Genomic DNA, 16,452 nt, shown 5'->3' with positions numbered 1-16,452 from the left:
AGTAATTTATGTAATTTAAGGCATGGATGTTCAATACATTTGATGATATTAAGTTTTTTGTGCTATAATGTAAGGTGATTTAATTTAATATATATGTTGATATTAGTTAGTTAATGTGTACAATCAAGTGTAATTTCCTGGTAATTTGGAATACTAGGTTTTAGATTTCAGCTGCAGAAATCTAAAAAGGACTGGTCAATCATCGATGTGCGCTTAAGCGTGAACCACAATATCCGACAGTTATTGAAGGCGTCGTCCCCAGCATGACTGAAGAGGGGAACCCCGGCGGTATGACGTAGCTGAGTGGTGAATCCCCATCCAACCCTGAAACACAATAAAGCAGCATCACAACCGCACAAACATTTCCTCGGCATATTTACATGAAATTCACTGATTCAGGAGAAGCTTCAGTGCAGGTAAATGTGCCTTTGTGGGACATGGAAATAGTATTTTTGCACAGAGCAGAACAGTACAGTGGGAGTACCCTCCCATACATTAGGTAATTTAGCCCAAAGCCGAACACCTGTCAACACCAGCAGTTTGGCCGCAACTTTTCAGAGCAGGTATGTGATAAACCTGCGGTGTGACACAAAGCACGTTCCTCTTTTATCTGATACCAACTGCATCAGAAATGCTTAAACCGTAATTGGTCTTACATAGGGTGTCGATTTTAAGCCAGTTTCCTGTAAATGTAACAAATTATTTTTTTTGTCAGATGAATAATAACTTCATTAGTGATAGTTTTGTAGCAACTAAGAGTCCCCAGGCCCTATGTTGCGAACCTCATGTGTAATTTAAACTGTTCTTTTCGGGGATGCGGAGAATTTGTTTAACTGATAGCGCATCTAGTTCTTCATCTAGCCTATCATAAAAAGTGAGCAGTTCAGCTCCTGATGAGCAAAGGGTTAAAAGAGGCGCAGCTAGACGACGGTGGAGCTGAAGTCATCCGGCAGAGCGCACAGCGAGGAGGAGAGATACAGAGAACACCTCAAATAGCACCGATCTACGATTCAAGCTGCGGTCTGGATCTGCGCCCTGCTGTTTTCTTTTAATCATCATTGTGTTCCTTCTCTCCCCAGTTAAACACACATATATTCAGAGGCAGAGAGAGGAGGTGCAATGAAACAAATAAAAACGCGCAGCCCAGCGCCCCAACTATGGCTCCAACGACGCTCGTCGGAAAGCTCGCCCTGTCTGCTTTACAGGAGCGGGCTGTAGTGCAGGATGAGAGGACTGCTGTAATCCACCGAGTGTGAGACCAGGAAGAAATATCACCTGACAGGCGGCCCTCCCCTCGGGGGACAGAAACAAACACCCTCTAAACCTGGAAACTGGAGGCTAGAAACGACTCAGTTCTACCGTGCGACCAGTGCGCCTCCTTTCCAGAACTCTCCTCTCCTCACTTTCTCCTGGAGATCCACCACAAGCCTTTAGTCTTTCTGACAAACTTGGGAAAACTTGGGCCCCCGGATAACTTCGGCCCCTGAACCAGTGTTGAGTCTCGGGAGCACAGTAAGCATCTTGCGCTCGGCTGCGGGGACTGGAAACGCAGCCTCGGTGTGATATTATTAAAACTCCTGCAAAGTCTCTCAAAGTCCCGGGGCCACCGCAGCAAAGATGCCGGTCCGGAGGGGCCATGTGGCTCCACAGAACACCTTCCTGGACACCATCATCAGGAAATTCGACAGTCAAAGTAAGATAATTGTTTTCTTACCTTCTGTGAGATAATTTATATAATCGTGCAGCCTTTTATTTTTTTCTGTCAAGGCCAATTTTTAACAATTGATATGTTGACACATAAGCTGTTTGAAAATGGCATTCTAATCATGTAGGCTTTCAGATGACATTTTTCGAGAATTAGCCTCAATAATGATGTTTGCTGATGTGTGATTAATAGCTTTGACAAGTCACATGGTGGTGCAGTGATGTTATAGCAGCTGAGGTGATAAAACTGGTGATAATGGAAGGAAAATATAAACAGAAATCAGGAAAAATCTCAAAAAAACATGACTTTTCCTTTTAAAGATCACATCATAATAACATCAGTGTGCTAATTACTTAGATTGACTTTAGGGGGGGTTATTTTCCACCACATTCATTTCTGATTTAATGTCACCCTAAGTATCTGATGCTGCTGCTGTCTTGGCTGATTTAGTCAGAAAAAAGCAATCTGCAAAAAAATTACACACTTAGATGTTTTTGGGGGCAAGGAATCGATTATCTTTAGCTCAGTTGGTGTGGATATGTAAAATAGTTTTAATACAGGAACAATTGGATGCCTCCATAAACCTATCCTATCAATTAATCTGCAGTAAGTTATAAGATACAAAAACAAACATCATATCTAAGCTACTAAATTTTTCATAGAGCCCAGGGGCATGAAATTTGAAGCTGCCTATATTTCAAAATATACAGGCTTCATCTGTCCTCACTTCCCTGCGGCGGTGTTATCTTTGATGCGGATCATTAATGTTTTTTCCATCTGTGAACTGGTGTCCAGACTTCAAACATGCCTCAGCAGCGGCAACGGCACATTTCCTGTGGAAATTCACCTCAGGGCTGATGAAGAAGATGAGGAATGATGATAGTAAAAGTGGAGGATATGTATCGTTAACATTTCGGCAGTTCAGGTTTTGACAGTCAAGGTTATGCAAGAGACATTTATTGTAGATTTACATGCAGTTTTTAAGGAATCTTAATGTCAAGTACTCCCCTCAGGAGCAGATAAGAGCTGAAGTGAAGTATACCTGGGAAGAAACACAACTCAAAACCAAACTTTAACTCTTGAAGTACCCCTTTCTAAATGCTGAAAAAAATGCTGCTTGCCTTCTACCATTCACCACATGCTCTTGGGTTGAGCAGTTCACAGGGCTGCTTTGGAACAGCAAGTAATGTCTTGCTGCATTTGTAACACCCAAGAGTCATGGCAGCAGCAGAGCTTCAAACAAGGTGTTATAGAGGTGGATTTGGTGCAAAAACACTCTCTTTCCTGACACAGAGGTGCTGAAAAGCAACTCCACACAAGTGCAGTCCAGTTGAATAATTGACGTTGGAGTTGGGTAATTAACATTAATTCTGCAGAACTTATTTTTCCATCCTGATAAGCATGGATCGCACTGCAAAGGTGAACATATTTGACTGCTCACTGGAAGGATGCTGACTCATTCCACTGTTCATATCTTCAATTTTTCTTTACAGCAGATTTGCATTGGTTCAGCATGTGGCAGGAAGCTTCTCTGGGTGGTGGATGATTATTTATGAGAGGAGCACTTCAGTGTTACAGGGGAACATAACCAACAACTGAGAGGCAGATAACCTTGCATCAGTGCTTTCCAACTGTTTTCCAGTGACTCATTACTTTTTTCTTTTGATCTAATCTTTTTCTTTTTATTCAAGGATATATACACAGACAATATACAGCCATTGAACACATTGTGACATACCAGTCAAAGAAACATAGAACATAACACCCCATAGCAGGACTTACCCTCAGTCTACCCACCCCCCAAAAGAAATGTGAATTAAAAAAACAATTAATAAAATAAAAAAATGTATTAAATTCAAAAACAACCCACCCCCACCCCAGGACCCGTAGAACTGTTAGTGTAGAATCACTGGATAATCAAGGATAAGGACAGTGAATGTAGATCAAATACACAACAGACAGCAAAAGATCATGACAGTTAAAGGAATCACAAGAGACCCTTCAATGCTTCAGCTGCTGTGAGCCATATATTCAAATTCACCTCTTTAACCCCATTTATACGATTTACCGATAACTCCGCATAAATAACGTCAAAAAAAGTTAGAACCCATTGTCTGAAGGTTAGAGTGTGTGGGGGTTTCCAACGCACTGCAATCATTTAATTAGCGACTGTTAAACCTGAAAGCACTGTACGCTTCTGATATTTAGGGACCCGGAGCAAAGAAATCAAAATCAAAACTGGTATGGTCGCAGGTACTGTCTCTGAAATAAGAACTGTCTTGAACTGTCTGGAATTAACATACTGCCAGAAGTGGACAACAGGCGGGCATTTCCACATCATGTGAAGAAATGTGCCGGAAGTCTTTGAAGAGCACAGGGTGCACGAGGCATCATCAATAACTTTCATGAGAAAGTTTGCGAGTGGTCGGGTAAGTTCTGTGTACAGAATTAGAATTAATCTGTTGATGATTGGGATTCCGAGAGGCCAATTGAATATTAGCCCATACCATGCCCCAGTCAAAATTATGCTCCAATTCTTGGACATCCCTTCTCCATATTCTGTCTAATGGGAATTAAATACTGGTATAAGGTGGACACCATACCTTTAGATCCTCTTTTTGTAACAATAAATTCATGAAGTGTCATGCTCCTATGGGAAAAAGGTGCTGCTATGGTACACCGTGCACCTTGAGAGTTGTCTTAAGCTGTAAATAAAGGAAGAAAGATGTGCCTGAAGCTGTTTTTAATGTCCTGAAAGGAACGTAACCCATCTGCAGAGGAGGTAACAGGCCTCCCCCCAGTCACCAGACTCTTGTTGTTTAAAATCGGGGAATGGAGATGCCATCTGCAGGAAGCACTACAAAACCTTTCAACTGAGTGCGAGACCAGGAGCAGTTGAGTTATAATCGAAAATGTAATTGACAATGCCTGCTAGAAATATTCGGAAATATAACATCTACCAAAGACCAAGGATGCATTCTGTCCCCCAATGTATGCCATGAAACAGCCGCTCAAGGATCAAACCATGTGACTAAAGGTCTGAGAGTGAAAGACCAGTATTACAATTCAAACTTCGGCACTGCCAGACCACCATCTAATCTTCCCCACTGGACAGTGGCAGACTTTAAGCAAGGATGCTTCCCTTTCCAAATGAATTTGGAAACAGTTGTATGGAGTTTATCCTAGTAGCTAGCAGGGGGAGAGAGAGGAATCATTGAACTAATAAAATTTATTCTGGGTAATACATTCATTTTTATAATTGAAATACATGCCTGAAGTGAGTTAGGCCAGCTTGACCATCTGTCTACATCACTTGGAACTTTGCCGCCAATACCAATTGCTAATCATCTATGAGCCATAGACGGCCAATACCAATTGTTTTTTTTTGTTTTATAGCAGCTGGTATAGCAGTATTAAAGAATCAAGTAGTGGAATACCTTAAAAATAGCCCTTTTTTAACAAAAGTGCTTAAAAAGTCCTTGAATTTCAAATGAGCCACATAACGCTTTCTTATATTTTGACCAAATTTTTGTTCATCAAAGCATTGTAATTGAGTTGCTCAGAATCAGAAATCACTCAGCTTTTTCTTTAAATTCAAGATGCTTTACAGAGTCTCCCTCTCTGACTCGTCACCGGCCCTCTCCTTTCTTCCTCACCTTGATTCACTTCAATTCAATTAAATTTTCTTTAAAAGCGCCAATTCATAACAGAAGTTATCTCATTGCACTTTTCCTATAGAGCAGGTCTAGACTGTACTCTTTATAATATTAATTACAGAGACCCAACAAATCCCACCATGAGCAAGCATTTGGCGACAGTGGCAAGGAAAAACTTCCTTTAAGAGGGCAGAAACAGACTCAATGGTGGCTGCTGCCGTGTTAGGTTTTGAGAGAGAGAGAGGTTTTGAGAGGGGGGGGGGGAGATTAAGTCTGGACCCCTTTCCAACACTCTTACCAATGAATCAGAGTCACAAAGCACCCAAACAGAATAACTGGAGAAGGTCAGCATTCGATGCAATAGAGTTTATTCTTTCACAAGAACTAAACCCTAGCAGACCCCATAGCCAAACTGCAGTCAAGCGATTCTGCATTATCTTTTTACAGTATATAAGTATATATACTCCCTCCTACTGGGAATTTCCCTACCTACAACATTTCGGATCATTTCTGGATATAATGATATCTCGTCTACCTTATTTGGGCAAGTGGGTTGCCCCTTCCTGTCCCCCCAGATTGAGTCAACTAGTGTCTAGCTGAACCTGTTTCAACCAGTTCAGGCTGGGTTTTCCCCTGGGTTTTCCCCACAATTATATTCGGATTGTCTGATTAAAAACATTATTACCTTTCACACATATATTAGTTTAATAACAGAAGTTTGCAAAGTTACATTTTTGTCTCGTCAGTCCACAGAGTATTTTCCCAAAAGTCTTGAGGATCATCAAGACTTTTGGGAAAATATTCTGTGGACAAAAATTGAACTTTTCGGACGGTGTGTGTCCCATTACATCTGGCATAAAAGTAACACATTTCAGAAAAAGAACATCATGCCAACAGTAAAGTAAGTGTGATGGTCTGGGGCTGTTTTGCTGCTTCAGGACCTGGAAGACTTGTTGTGATAAAAGGAACCATGAATTCTGCTGTCTACCAAAATCTGAATGGCTGAAGAAGAACAAAATGAAGACTTTGGAGTGGCCTAGTCAAAGTTCTGACCTGAATCCTATTGAGATGATCACTATTTCACACAGGGCCATGTAGGTTTGGATTTTGTTTTCCCTTAATAATAACAACCTTCATTTGTGTTATTTTTGACTAATATTTAAATTAGTTTGATGATCTGAAACATTTAAGTGTGACAAACATGCAAAAAAACAAGAACTCAGGAAGGGTGGCAAACACTTTTTCACACCACTGTAGCACCTTTATCAATTGGATAAACCCTCACCAAACCCTCCACCTCCAAAACAGACCACAGATAGGGCCATTCAAGTCAGTCAAATGCCTTCATTGCATCAAGGGATAAAACAGCTGCTGGGGCTTTGATGTCTATTGTTGCTTGATTAAGTGAAGCAACTGACATTGTCAGAGGCTAGACGCAACTTTGTTAAAGCTGGTCTGGTCGCAGTGAACCAGCGATGACACATGAGTTTGAAGGCAGCAAAGAGTACCTTAGTGTGTATTTTCACATCAGAATTCAACAAACTGAGGGGCCTAAAATTACTATATTCTGTTGGGTCTTTGTCTTTTTTCAGGAGCAAGAAGATCGCCACTATATAGACATCCCTGGACAAACCGCCTTTTCCTATTGAAAGATGGAACATATCTAGAAGCAGTGGACTGATAAGGTCCCAAAAAGCTAAGTATAGCTCAGGAGGTATGCCATCAAGCCCTGGTGATTTACCTTTTTGCAGACCTGGCCCACCTCCTGGCCGAGATCAACTACGCCCACAACACTAACAAGGGCAGGAGTAATACCACCAAGGCCAGGCTACTCCACCAGTCACAGCTTTCCTAATAAAATCTCAGGTTGTGGCCCAGGCTCTGTCCATTTTCAACTATCATAATCTGGACAAACCAAAGACTGTGCTTAGCGAAACTTGGCGAATTAATTTAAGGGAGCGGCACCACCATCGCCTTGTTACCAAGACTCCAGACATCACTGACCATGGCAAGGAATTCTGCAAGTCTCTGTTATCCCCCACACCAGCTCCACTAACTCCATTGTCACCTGATGCTGCCCACCCTTCTTCCACCCCCTACCTCACTAGTAGCATCAGGTCGTATAACTGCGGATCTGGCCCACATCCTGTCCAACACCAACCAAACCTGTAACATCGGAAAGGTCAGGAGGAATCCCCAGGTGCTGACGGCACAGGTAATGTCAGATGTCATCAAGGAGTCGGAGGACCGTACTGCAAGACGGGAAGCCCAAGCTTTGGCCAGAAAAGACAGAGAGCAGCAGCAGGCCAAAGACACCAGCCCAGAAGCCACTTCCTCTACTCTGCCTGCCGGCTCCCGTTTCAGATGCAGAAGAAGAGTGCCCCTTGGGGCTGCTCCTGCCACCAACTCTGGCCTTTCCATTGCTGGTCCGTCAGCCTGCTCTGCCCTCTCTTGTGCCGCCCACAATCACCGGCTGCCTGCCCCCAGCGGCACACCATCCCCAGCGAGCCTGCCTGCTCAGGAACATCGCTATCTTCCTCCATTTCCTGATCAGCAAGTGAATGGAAAAACATTCCTATTTTACATTTGTATGTAAAATAATGTAATGTAAATATCAAAATGTATTAACTATTGTGATGAATAGACATTATTAGTATTTAATATTTTAATATTGTAATAATAAAATATGATTATTCTTCCCAATATCCTTCCCAATGTAAATGCTTTTATATTATCTGTAAATCACACTACACTACTGTAAATAAATAACACTACACTACATGTTACATTAATGTAAAGTCTCCACATCTGACTCAATGTGTTACATGACATTAACAATTAAATTTGGATTATTATCTCGGCACATTGTACATATTCATTACACTCATCTCTGATGGGGGTGAGTCTGCCTACAGGTGGGAGCAGTAGGTGATTTTAAAATTTTTAACATGGGGGATGGTCCAATGGTAGCACACCTGCGCAGGGTCTGAGGGAAGCACAATGCAAATACCACCTAGAATTTTAAAATAGTAATAATTTAATGGTAGTGGTAATATTAATATTAATAAAGTAATAATAATAGGAATGATAGTCATAGGTATAATAATGACAATAATGGTAACAGAGCCAATAACAACAGCTGTAGTAGCAGTTGTCGAGCAGGAACACGGGAGCAGCAGGAGGCCCACAACCACAGATCCAGATCCAATGCATACAGATGGAGAGGGAGAGGAGGAGAGTGGAAAGAGGTGCATCATGGGAAGCCTCCCGGCAGTCTAGGCCTATAGCAGCATAACTAAGGGATGGTTCAGGACTCACCCAAGCCAGCCCTAACTATAAGCTTTATCAAAGAGGAAAGTCTTAAGCCTACTCTTAAATGTGGAGATGGTGTCTGCCTCCCGAACCCAAACTGGGATCTGATTCCACAGGAGAGGAGCTTGATAACTGAAGGCTCTGGCTCCCATTCTACTTTTGGAGACTCTAGGAACCACCCAGCATAGTAACCCTGCATTCTGGGAGTGCAGTGTTCTAATGGGGTAATACGGTATTATGAGCTCTTTAAGATATGAAGGTGTCTGACCATTAAGAGCTTTGTAGGTGAGAAGAAGAATTTAAAATTCTATTCTGGATTTTACAGGGAGCCAGTGCAGAGAAGCTAAGTTTGGAGAAATATGGAATATAAGGATTATTAAATATAAGGAATTCAATACTCTATCCTAAAAATAACAAATGCATGGTCTAGTTTTCGGCATCATTTTGAGACAGGATGTGCCTGATTTTTGCAATGTTATGTAGGTGAAAGAAGGCAGTCCTTGAAGTTTGTTTCATGTGGGAGTCAAAGGATAAATCCTAATCAAAGATAACGCTGAGGTTCCTTACGGTGGTGCTGGAGGCCAGGGCAATGCCATCTAGAGCAACTGTATCTTTAGATAATGTGTCTCTGAGGTGTTTGGGGCCAAGTACAATAACTTCAGTTTTGTCAGAGTTTAACATCAGAAAATTGCAGGTCATCTAGGTTTTTATGTCCTTAAGACATGCTTGAAGTTTAGCTAACTAGTTAGTTTCATCTGGCTTTAGATATAATTGGGTATCATCTGCATAACAATGAAAGTTTTTGGCTAAAGGAAGCATATATAAAGGTGAATAGAATCGGTCCAAGCACAGAACCTTGTGGAACTCTGTGATTAACTTTGGCGTGCACGGAGGACACACCATGTACAGACTGAGAACGATCTGATAGAAAGGATTCAAACCAGCTTAGTGAGGTTCCTTTAATGCCAATTAAATGTTCCAGTTTGTGTAATAGGATGTGATGATCAGTGGTGTCGAATGCAGCACTAAGATCTAACAAGACAAGCATGGAGACAAGTCCACTGTCTGATGCTGTCTCTGTGCTATGATGCACTCTAAATCCTGACTGAAAATCCTCAAATAAACTATTGTTCTGTAGAAAGTCACACAACTGATTGGTGACTGCTTTCTCAAGGATCTTAGAGAGAAAGGGAAGGTTAGATGTAGGTCTATAGTTGGCTTTTATTTTTAAAGAAGCTCATGAAGTCGTTACTACTGAGGACTATAGGAATACATGACTCAATCTCTGTCAGCCTGGCTACAGTGCTGAAAAGAACCCAGGGGTTGTTTTTATTTTTCTCTATTAATGATGAGTAGTAGGCTGCTTTGGCATTACAGAGGAGTTTTTACTATTTAAGACTATCTTGCCAGACTAAACGAGATTCTTCCAGGTTGTTGGAATGCCATTTCCTTTCAAGTTTTTGCAATGATTGCTTTAATTTGTGGGTTTGAGGATTATACTATGGAGCTAACCTTCTTTGTTTTATTATCTTTTTTAGAGGGGTGATAGAATTGCGATAGAGTGTTGTTTGCAGTGAGCCTGCAGCACTGTCAACAAGATGGTCAATTTGGAAGGGGCTGAAATTAGCATAGGAGTCCTCTGTTATATTGAGACATAGCATTGAATTAAATGCAGATGGGATGGCTTCCTTTAATTTAGCTACAGCAAGAGTTCAAAAGTTATTAAATAATGGTCCAATAATGAAGGATTCTGTGGAAAGATTATTAGATGTTCGATTTCAATGCCATACAGTGGGTACGGAAAGTATAAAATTTTTCACTCTTTGTTTCATTGCAGCCATTTGCTAAAATCAAAAAAGTTCATTTTATTTCTCATTAATGTACACTCAGCACCCCATCTTGACAGAAAAAAAAACAGAAATGTAGAACTTTTTGCAAATTTATTAAAAAAGAAAAACTGAAATATCATATGGTCATAAGTATTCAGACCCTTTGCTCAGTATTGAGTAGAAGCACCCTTTTGAGCTAGTACAACCATGAGTCTTCTTGGGAATGATGCAACAAGTTTTTCACACCTGGATTTCGGGATCCTCTGCCATTCAAGAATAGCCACAGAGTTGTTCCGAAGCCACTCCTTTGTTATTTTAGCTGTGTACTTAGGGTCATTGTCTTGTTGAAAGGTGAACCTTCGGCCCAATCTGAGGTCCTGAGCACTCTAGAAGAGGTTTTCTTCCAGGAAATCTCTGTACATGGCCGCATGAATCTTTCCTTCAATTGCAACCAGTCGTCTTGTCCCTGCAGCTGAAAAACACCCCGATAGCATGATGCTGCCACCACCATGTTTCACTGTTGGGATTGTATTAGGCAAGTGATGAGCAGTGCCTGGATTTCTCCACACATACCGCTTAGAATTAACGCCAAAAAGTTCAATCTTGGTCTCATCAGACCAGAGGATCTTATTTCTTATAGTCTGGGAGTCCATGTGTTTTTTGGCAAACTCTATGCGGGCTTTCATATGTCTTGCACTGAGGAGAGGCTTCCGTCAGGGCACTCTGCAATAAAGCCATGACTGATGGAGGGCTGCAGTGATAGTTGAATTTCTGAAACTTTATCCCATCTCCCTACTGCATCTCTGGAGCTCAGCCACAGTGATCTTTGGGTTCTTCTTTACCTCTCTCACCAAGGCTCTTCTCGCACGATTGCTTGGTTTGGCTGGACAGCCAGGTCTAGGAAGAGTTCTGGTTGTCCCAAACTTCTTCCATTTAAGGATTATGGAGGCCATTGTGCTCTTGGAAGTCATTTTCACGATTCGCATTTTTAATTTGGCATGTGTTTTACGTCAGATGCCCTTCCTGACATAACCCTCTGCATTTATCCTGACTTGGGACTGGCACAAGAAGACACTGGCTTGTGCCCCCTTGCGGTGTCAATGAGAGGGACCCAGGTGGAACGGTGAGGTTACAGGGAGCAGAGGTGAAGAAGGTGCAGGACTTTAAGTACTTAGGGTCAACGGTTCAGAGCAATGGAGTATGTGGAAAAGAGGTGAAGAGGCGAGTGCAAGCAGGTTGGAACGGGTGGAGAAAAGTGTCAGGTGTGTTGTGTGATAAAAGAGTATCAGCAAGAATGAAAGGAAAGGTGTTCAAGACGGTGGTGAGACCAGCGATGTTGTACAGCTTAGAGACAGTGGCACTGAAGAAAAGACAAGAGGCAGAGCTGGAGGTAGCAGAGCTTAAGATGTTGAGGTTCTCTTTGGGACAAGGATGGACAGGATCCAGAATGAGTACATCAGAGGGACAGCTCAAGTTAGATGTTTCGGAGATAAAGTCAGAGAGGCCAGATTGAGGTGGTTTGGACATGTTCAGAGAAGAGACTGTGAATATATTGGTAGAAGGATGCTGAGGTTGGAGCTGCCAGGCAGGAGGTCTAGAGGAAGACCAAAGAGGAGATTTATGGATGTAGTGAGAGAGGACATGAAGTTAATTGGTGTGAGTGAAGAGGATGCAGAGGGCAGGGTTAGATGGAGGCACATGATTCGCTGTGGCGACCCCTGAAAGGGAACAGCCAAAAGGTGCTGCAGAAATTCTTTTGTAACCTTGGCCAGATCCGTGCCTTGCCACAATTCTGTCTCTGAGCTTCTTGGGCAGTTCCTTCGACCTCATGATTCTCATTTGCTCTGACATGCACTGTGAGCTGTAAGGTCTTATATAGACAGGCGTGTGCCTTTCCTAATCAAGTCCAATCAGTTTAATTAAACAAAGCTGGACTCCAATGAAGGAGTAGAACCATCTCAAGGAGGACCAGAAGAAATGGACAGCATGTGAGTTAAATATGAGTGTAACAGCAAAGGGTCTGAATACTTATGACCATGTGATATTTCAGTTTTTCTTTTTTAATAAATTTGCAAAAATTTTTACATTTCTGTTTTTTTTCTGTCAAGATGGGGTGCTGAGTGTACATTAATGAGAAATATAATGAACTTTTTTGATTTTAGCAAATGGCTGCAATGAAACAAAGAGTGAAAAATTTAAAGGGGTCTGAATACTTTTCGTACCCACTGTATACCAGAACAAGGTCTGAACCAGAACACTATGTGGGTTTATGTACATTCTGACAAAAGCCAAATAAATCTAATGATGAGATAAATTCAGTACTAAGGCAACGTCCACATGAATCACCTACAATAATTACTTTATCTGTTTTAAGGACTAAACTTGATAAAAACTCTGAGAATTCAGATAAAAATTCAGAGTAAGGACCAGGAGCTATATATACACTATAACAAATAGAATTGGCTGTCGTGTTTTCCAGGTTGGGTTTGAAAGACTAAGAACAAGGCTTTCGAATTAGTTATAATTTAGTTTAGATTTAGGGTTGATTAAAAGGCTTGAGTCGAAGATGACTGCAACTCCACCTCCTCGGCTAGTGCCTCGAGGAATGTGAGCATTAATATGACTGGGCGGAGTGGATTCATTTGTAGAACATATTCTTCATGACCTAGCTAGGTTTCAGTAAGACAAAATAAGGCAATATGATACTCTGATATTAAATCGTTCACTAGTACAGCTTTAGATGACAGAGATCTGATGTTTAAGAGTCCACATTTAATTCTTCTATTTTGTTGTGTTATTTCAGCGTTTTTGTTTAGGTTTTTATGTATGATTCCTCTTCTGTTAACTTTTGGTTTTATTAATTTAAGTGGTTGGGGGGCAGACACCGTCACTACGGAGTTTTGGGTGGGTAACTGCTATGGAAGCGCAGAGAAGCGTGTAGGACTACAACTCTGCTTCCTGGTCTCAACTCTGAGTTGTCATGATTTTGGTCCACTAATAAATTCCGTCAGATTTCTAGATATGAGAGCTGCTCCATCCAAAGTGGGATGAATGCCGTCTTTCCAATTCAGACCAGGTCTTCCCCAAAAAGTCCGCCATTTATCTACAAAGCCCACATCGTTTGCTGGACCCCACCTCGACAACCAGCAGCGGAATGAAGACATGTGGCTAAACATGTCATCTCTGGTCAGGTTTGGCAGGGGCCCAGAGAAAACTATGGAGTCCGACATTGTCTTTGCATATGTACACACCGACTCAACATTAACTTTAGTAATCAGGACCGCCGACGTGAATAACAATCTTACTGTTTACATTCATCCTTAGCCAGCAGTTTTAAATAGGATTCGACGTCGCCCACTCTGGCCCCAGGAATACATTTGTCTATGGTCGCTGGTGTCGCTAACTTTACGTTTCACAAAATGGATCTGCCAATAATCAGAGTTGGTTTCTCAGTGGGTGTGTCGCTGAGTGGGGAGGACTTGTTGGAAACATGAACAGGTTGGTGTTGAACCATGGGCTTCTGCTTATGGCTATGCTTCTTTCGGACAGTCACCCAGCCTCCCTGGTTTCCCGGCTAACAGGAGCTACCTCTGGTCGGTCCACACAGGCTACTGGGGGCTGGCAAACTACAGCAGCTAATGATTGAGTTCCCATGGTGCGGAACCGTGTTTCTAATTCACTAAGAATTGCCTCCAATGCTGCAAATAAACTACAGTTATTACATGTACCATTATCACTAAAGAAGGCAGAGGAATAGCTAAACATTTTCGAAAACAAAACTTTTGGATTTGCATTAATACATTTTTAATCACAAATTAACATTACTTGCAATAAAACTTTTTTTGATTGCAGTGTTGATAGTTTTGCTCTCAAAACTATTCTGTTTGATTCCATAATAAAGACAAAAAACCCTCATAATGATGGTGATGACATGGTGTCTAATGACTGTGGGTAATGAACTGATGAACATGGAGGAGGAACATCAGTGGACACTAGCAGCTGTTTAGACATCCAGAGTTGTTGAAGTAAAAAGCACCGGAAATTTAAACTGAGAATACAGCAAACTCTATTGATTAAACTGCAGCGCAGTGGACAGATTTGCCAATATTGCTGAGTATTTCTTCAGAACTTTGACCACTTTGACTCCACTGCTCCACATCACTGAAACTTGAGCCCACTCCTCTCATGTCATCCAAAGCTGAGTAAACAAGTGTTTGTGAAAGAGTGTGGGCTTCTACAAAGTAGTGCACTGCACATTTATTCTTTAGGTCTATTATCCTTTGTTGGTTATTTATTGTAATGGAGGCTGTGTGAATTTAATCTGCACAACAATCAAGAGTAGGCCTATCCTGTTTGTTCAGCTATACAGCTTTACAGTACGTGATGGAAGCCATCTCATGCAATGTTCATGTTAGAGTAAGCATGGGAGAGACATTTCTTTTCCAGGTTAGGACAGCTTTTAATGATTTTAAAATAATGTACTAAGATCACAAGCTATGGATACTTGATGCTTGGCCTCAGAGGAGATGATTTAGGAGCAAACTATGGGCATCTGTTGTCACCACACATCACATGGAGACCATTTCCACCTGGCATATTGTGTGACAGGAAGGATAAATCCTGTTGTAAATGTTCTTGAGACACAGTGATAATTTGATCAACCAGCTCTGGGACTTCATTTATAAAATGGTCTTACAATCAAGTTCAGAATAGTTTCTTCTCCTGCACTGAATTTCAGTTGTGTCCTGGGTGTTTGTTTCAACAAAACAAATTTAGGCAGCACACCAGTGTTTAAAAAAATCACTGTTGAATTTTTATTGTGGACATAAGGCCTTTCTCATTTCTCAGTTTGTACATCCTTGCTCCTCGCGTAGTAGTTACTCCCACCAGAGATGTGAGTAGAGGAGGTGAGGAAGAAACAGGAGAGAGAGGAGTTGAGGCAACAGGCATTTAACAAAATGAGATATCCTTGCTTTGCGACGTGTTTTGTTATAGCCTACTGCTGTATGATGTCTGTCAGATAAGTATAATAGTGTACATGACAACTTATATTTTTCTTTTAATTCAATTCACAATGTGGCATAATGTGACAAGAATGTACGGATGTCATATATTTTTATTTTATTTAACACAAACACACACACACACATACAGTATATAGCCTTTATATATTTTATTGTGTGAAGCACTATAAATGTTTGTATGAAAAGTACTATACAAATAAAGTGACATACAGTATATTATATAGATGATTGAGGGGTATACAGTATAGTCTATTATACATGTGATTGAGTTACATAGGCTACAGTATGTTACATAGGCCTACACACAAACACACTGACAAAGTAAAACTGATCTCAAATGTAGCCCACAGCCCCAATTGCAACTGTCATCACGACTATACTTTTGGAATATTTGCAGACTACATAATGGGCAATAGACTATATGACAACATGAAATACAGTAAATTAGTGCTGAGAAGAGAATGTTCTTGTTGATATAATACTTTGACGTTAGCAGCTGTTTGCACTTGTAAATATCATGTCACGATTATAGCAGTTGAATTGGGTGTACCCGATAAAAACATAATTAATATCAAGGTGAAATTACATTAAGGAATGTGGTTAGAACAGCGCGTTCCGCGGTGCTAAACAAACTGTGAACGGCAGAAAGTTTGATCGCACATTTAATCATCTTAAATCAGTAATACAACTTGTGAGTACAAAAGGAACACTTGTAGAGTCCTGCTCCAACCGTCTGCTCTTCTCATTTTTCAATTTTGTGCCTCCTTGTCTCCTCGCTCCTCCGTCCTCTTGCCTGTGACCTGGAAATCAATCTCAGCGCGCCATCTTGAAGTACATCTCAATTCCTAAAATGCATCTCAAGGAGAGAGGAGGCTTGCCAGAGAAGATATGAGCAAGGATACACCGGTACTTTGCGGAAGTCTTTT

General features: G+C 41.3%; 1 protein-coding gene across 4 annotated transcripts in view; it reads left to right on the top strand.

Annotated features, from left to right (window-relative positions):
* Window positions 1-926: 926 nt before the first annotated feature.
* The window catches only part of kcnh2b (potassium voltage-gated channel, subfamily H (eag-related), member 2b), a 415,530-nt gene continuing 400,004 nt past the window's right edge, over window positions 927-16,452 (top strand). For 3 of the 4 annotated variants that reach the window (XR_006375749.1, XM_044176390.1, XM_044176389.1), the window contains exon 1: window positions 927-1,693. Coding sequence is in view for 3 of the 4 variants with exons in the window: in XM_044176390.1 (XP_044032325.1) it covers window positions 1,618-1,693 (76 nt within the window). In the remaining variant the exon portion in view is untranslated. The remainder of the gene's footprint in view (window positions 1,694-16,452) is intronic. The other variant, XM_044176391.1, reaches the window with a different exon arrangement.

Source organism: Siniperca chuatsi, linkage group LG19, assembly GCF_020085105.1.
Source record: "Siniperca chuatsi isolate FFG_IHB_CAS linkage group LG19, ASM2008510v1, whole genome shotgun sequence".
Taxonomy (NCBI): Eukaryota; Metazoa; Chordata; class Actinopteri; order Centrarchiformes; family Sinipercidae; genus Siniperca; species Siniperca chuatsi.
This window is presented reverse-complemented; position numbering and strand designations above follow the sequence as displayed.